The sequence below is a fragment of the Corapipo altera genome, unplaced genomic scaffold, assembly GCF_003945725.1.
Source record: "Corapipo altera isolate COAL_440 unplaced genomic scaffold, ASM394572v1 160, whole genome shotgun sequence".
Taxonomy (NCBI): Eukaryota; Metazoa; Chordata; class Aves; order Passeriformes; family Pipridae; genus Corapipo; species Corapipo altera.
The window spans coordinates 689812-695174 of record NW_020885016.1 but is presented as its reverse complement, the minus strand read 5'-3'; the positions used below and the strand labels follow the sequence as shown (position 1 = coordinate 695174).

Here is a 5363-nt window from a genome sequence, read left to right as displayed (position 1 = left end):
CAGAAGAGTGGTGCAAGAGCCTCCTCCAGCGTGTTGTATCCCTCCCCACCACCTCCCCATGCCTTCCCTGCTCCTCAGGTCACGGTAACCCTCCCCTAACACTCCTAGCTGAACACGCTCTCAGTCAGGTGGGCAGTCCTGTAGGTAAGATACTCTGCCCCTCTCCCTGTTTTGGTGGATCCCATCCCTGCCTGGCAGTCTGGATTCTTGGTGGCCAGAAAAACCAATGCCCATGACACCCACCATGGAGGCAAGCATGGACCCGCAGGATGCTCCCACACAGGGAGCCCACCCAAGATGGGCTTCCTGTGCCCCCAGTACCCTGTAACCTCTCCTGATATGCCCAAGGTCACCTGGCAGTGCCACTGGGGCTGCGTGGATGAGCAACAAGGTGTAACAACAACCTGAGGGGCACGGGGGCTCTTAAACTCTCAGAGATGCTCATCCAGTGAGGATACGAGGTGATGTGCCCCGGGATGGGGGAGCCAGGGAAAGGAAACCAGGGAGGGATCCCATCAGCCTGTCTCACATACGGGGGCTCCCGGCAAGGCCATCTCCGTAACGTAACTGATCCCAGGGCCTTCCCACTGCGTCCAGACCAAGGGCAGCGCAATGTGAGCCCACATGGCAGGAGGCCTTGGGCATCCCACCAGGTCAAGAGGATAAAGCAGCTGGAGAAGCACCTTTGGGGGTCTAACCCTGCCAGCCCTGGGATTTGGGGCAGAAATACCCTAGACAGGCTGGACTGTGCACCCCAAGCATGGTCAGCACCCCAGGGACCCTCTGGAGTCCCACAGCTGGGGCAGGGAAGGTCGAGGGTCTGCTTACCTTGATTTTCTGCACGGTGCAGCTTTCCTCCTGGCCCTGACTCCACACCGTCACACCAGCCTTGTTATACCGACAATGCCAGCCCTCCAGGCTCTCACACTGATCCCTGAAGGAGCTGAAGTCGGAGTCATCTGGGATATAAACCATCTCCCCTCCTCTGGACATGAGGCTGAGCTGCTGGACCCCAGGCGCAGGCACTGGCTGCAGGCAGGCTCCTTCTGCCTCACCTCTCGGGAAACCCGGCTGTGCCCTTGAGCTCTGCCTCGCCGGGTGCCTGGAGCAGCTCACATCATCCTCCCAGCCCTGAGCCCGTGCCCCTGGAGCGGGCACCAGTCGCCCAGGCACCCCGAGATGGGCAGAGACCCGCAGCAACCCCGGCCACGCTGCGCCGCACGGAGCAGCGGGGGGGAAGGCTCGCTCCCTGCAGTTGCTATCGCAGCTGCCGGGAGCTCAGATGTCTTCCCCGGCCGGCTCTCCGGCATCACATTTCTCTCCGCTGGCTGTCAGCTCCTCTATTATTCAGCAGGTAGCAGCACGCAGGTGGCTCGGCTTTCAGGGCAGAGCTGCCCTCGGCTCCCCGAGCCCCTCGTCCCTCTGCCCCTGCTCTCCCCTGGCCGGTGCCCTGGCAATCTCTGTGCCTGACTTTGCAGCACCAGCTCGCTGGCAGGATCAGCTGATGCCGGGAGCAGGGGCCAGGCCTCCCGGCAACGCCAGCGCGGGCCTTGGGATGGGGCCACGCTCCAGTGCACAGGAGCTTGGCTACCGAGGGGCCCTGGGTGTGAGGGGTGGGCTCCTGGCCCGCCTGGGGATGGGAAGGAATTCGCAGGTGGGAGGTTGTCCCCGCTGGGCTCACAGGATGATGCTGGTGAGGAGAGGTCCCTGGGGGTCTCCAACCCTCCTGCTTGGAGCAGAAACACCACCAGCACAGGAAAAGTCACCCACGGCTTTACCCTGTCTTGAAGGATGGACTTGCCCATCTCACAGGTCCCACAGCTGCTCCACCTCTCAGGGGAAAACTTGCAGTTCTACTGCCCACCCTGAAACTGCAATTCATGCCCCTTGTCCTTTGGTACTTCTCATGCCCTACCAAGAGAGACCAGCTCTGCACCAATGCCCTCCAGGTATGATGCTGGTAAATCCCAACCCATCCCTCTTGTAGCCCCAGGTCCCAGCCCTGCCAGCAGCATCTGCTTCCTCTGCAGCTCCTCTGCCTCTCCCTGAACTGGAGGGGCCACTCTGGACACAGCACCCAGCTGGGGGTGCATGGAGGGGACAGGCTGGTGGCCACACTCTTCCTCGTGATACCCAGGTTGCAGCTTGTCCCATTTGTCCAGCCTCTTGTCCAGAACCCAATCCATGGCCTTGTCCCAGATAGGAGACCCTGTCGAGTCCCTCAGTGCCCAGCCTGGATGAAACCTGAGGTTATCTTGCCCATATTGTTCATGTCCACAAGGTTTCTCTTGACCTAAATTTTCGATTTCTCTGGGTCCACCTGCACTGAGACTCTGCACACCCTTTCCTCAGGTTTAGCCTCACCTGCAAGCAAGGCTGCACTTGCCTCCTCATCCAACCCTGGGACAGGGATGGGGAACAGCCCCAGTACTGCCCCTGGGGTACCCCACTTGAGACCAGCATCGACTGGGGAAAAACTCATGGAAGGGCCGGCAGGGAGAAAGCTGGAGAGCTGCAGCTGCTCCCAAGGCCTTGCCTGGGCAGGAAGGCTGCCTGCACTGCCCATGCTGCTCCTCCAGGCACAGGATCATCGTGGGGCCGTGTGTTTCTGAGCTTGGGATGCTCCAGGTGCCAGAGGCAGAGCTGCCAAGTGCCACGCTTGGTTAAAGAGCTGCCGCAGTGGGCAGGGAGTGGCAGATCCGGAGCTGGAAAGACCTTGGGGTGGCCTTGGGGCTGCAGAGCAGGGAACAAGTGTGGCCAGACAGATTTATGGCCTCGAGCTGTCTGACACCGCTGCTGTAGTGTGCCTTGGGGTGCACAGGAGTGTGTGTGAGCTTGTGCACCCCCGTGTGTCCATGTGCAAGTGGGGACAGCCACCCCCAGCCCCTGCGGGAGCCAGACACAGCCTGGAGAGGAAGGACCTGAGACTGGGGGCTTTGTAGCCTCAAAGTGTGTCCATGGGGTGAAAGAAGGGAGGACACTGAGGCCCCCGGGATGGAGGAGCTCCGACAGGTTCTGTGGGAAGGAGGAGACTGCTGGCACAGCAGCACTGAAGTGGAACCAGCCCTGCCTGGCCGCGTTTCTCTGCGCCTGAGAGACAGGAGCATTTCTCTCCCTGGCTGGACAGGCTGGAAACTGGAATGGAAAGTTCTTTCTCCTCTTCTGCAGCAGCCCCTGGGGCCACTGATCAAGCTGGAAAACAGTGTAGCTGTCCAAGAGCTTGCTGGTCACCATCACATGCCCCCTGCAAGCCACCAGCTGAGCTGAGCTGGATTCCCATGACCCACTTGAAGCACTCAGGGCTTGAAACAACCCCGTTTAGTACTGTCCTTGGCTATTTTGGAGCCAGGGTCTGAATCTGGGTGATGCTGCTGGGAGCCTGCTCACCCCAAAGGAGAAGAGAGGAAGGTGAGTGTAGCAAATGTGAAGCCACACATTAATGTGGCCTTGGCTCTGTCACAGCTTGATTAACTTCTCTTCATTAACCATGAACCTCTTGAAGTGAGTCCAAAGGAGGCCATGGAGTTGCTCCAAGGGCTGGAGCCCCTCTGCCACGGAGCCAGGCTGGGAGACCTGGGGGGGTTCACCTGGAGAAGAAAAGGCTCCACAGAGACCTGAGAGCCCCTTCCAGGACCTAAAGGGACTCCAGGAGAGCTGGAGAGGGACTTTGGACAAAGGCACAGAGTGCCAGGACAAGGGGGAATGGCTTCTCACTTCCATGATGGGATATTAGGAAAAATTTCTTCCCTGTGAAGGTAAGGAGGCCCTGGCACAGGTTGCCCAGAGAAGCTGTGGCTGCCCCTGGATCCCTGGAAGTGTCCAAGGCCAGGCTGGACAGGGCTTGGAGCAACCTGGGATACTGGAAGGTGTCCCCGCCCATGGCAGGGGGTGGAACAAGATGAGCTGTAAGGTCCCTTCCAACCCAACCATTCTGGGATTATGATGATTCTTTGATCTCAGGAGCAACTTTGTGATGTACCCTCAAGGTATGACAGTCTCATCCTTCCGATCCCCTGTGGAAGAAGTGTCAGGAGCTCAGCAGAGGGGAGAGAGGAAATGAGGGATGCTTCCCTGGAGGCATCAGGGCTGCCACCTTAGCAAGGCCTGAGCCTGAGGGACATGGACTTTCCAGGCTCATTTTGCAGGATTATCTGTTGGCAGGGAGCTGGATGGTGAGTCCCCAGTGTGTGGTGCCTTCCAGACCCTGTTTTTGGGGCTGGCTGAACCTGCACCCTGGGGTTAGGGGGAGTGGCTCATCACAGCTGGTTCAGTGGGACGCTGGCTTTCCTTGGCTATGGGATGCTGGCAGCTCGTGGTGGCCCCATGACTGGCATTCCCTGGGCTGACAGGGACCCACTGTGAGCACACAGGGTCCTGCTCTGGCCACACCGTCACTGTGTGAGGGCAGTAGGGGTGACATGGGGGACTGTCACACCAGCAGCCCCAGGGGTCCCTGTGTGCCCCACAGCCACCAGCTTCATGAGTGGAGCTTCTTCAGAGCCTGGTGGGACTGGTTAGGGTACAGCAAGGAGGACTCAGCTCCTGTCCTGGCTGTGTCTGACTTACTGGTCCCTTCTTCCTTCTCCTCCTCTTTTCATTCTCCAGGTCAAATTTTGAAACCCCCCAAGTGTCTTTACACACTCCGGAGCTGGGATATGGGATTTCCATGCTGGGAGTGGGGTTGCAGGGCGTTGCATGTGGGTGTTCACAGTTCCATTAATGAGCTTGGATGCCTCAGCAGGTCGGGCTTCCAGCCTCTCCAGAGCTGGAGACGAACATCCAATCCCCTCCACAGCCACCACTCCTGTTCCTCCCAGAATCGACTTTGAAAGCCTTTGCAAATTGAAAGGAAAAATGTTTTTCTTCCAGAAAATGGTTCTGCTTTGGCTTTGTGTGAACCACAACACTGGCTGCCTTCAGATCCTGGTTCCATCAGGGTTTATCTCTTGGGGAATGAACAACAGAGTTAGGAGGAAAGGTGAAGATGGGCTGAGTTTCTTGTCCCAGAGAAAGTCAGATGGAACAATCAGAAAAGGTTACAGCTGCCACACAGCATCAGGAGATAGTGGTTGGGGGGGTGAGGATGGTCCAAGGATGGGAGCAGGAAGGTGGTAAGTACTTGAGAGACATCAGGACATGCTTTGGCTGGGCTGCCTCACCTTTGATGCCTTGCACCACACCTGGGTCAGGATCTCACTTTCCCCTGGTTTTCCTGCCTTTCACTGTCCCTCAAACACCCTGGGGCTGCAGGGACCACTGGGGATACTCCAGAGCCCCAGGCCTGCAGGGACCTCTGGGTGCCAAGTGTGGTCCCAGAGTCCCAGGACTTCAGGAACTGTCTTGGAGCCAGGGCTGCAGGGGCC

The 5363-nt window shown here is 58.7% G+C and overlaps 1 protein-coding gene across 1 annotated transcript in view; it reads right to left on the bottom strand.

Moving 5' to 3' along the window:
* Window positions 1-1191, bottom strand: part of LOC113958984 (START domain-containing protein 10-like) — a 5865-nt gene extending 4674 nt beyond the window's left edge. The window contains exon 1 of the mRNA XM_027667655.1: window positions 829-1191. Coding sequence (XP_027523456.1) covers window positions 829-993 — 165 coding nt within the window. The 5' untranslated portion in view covers window positions 994-1191. The remainder of the gene's footprint in view (window positions 1-828) is intronic.
* Between the last annotated feature and the right edge of the window lie 4172 nt (window positions 1192-5363).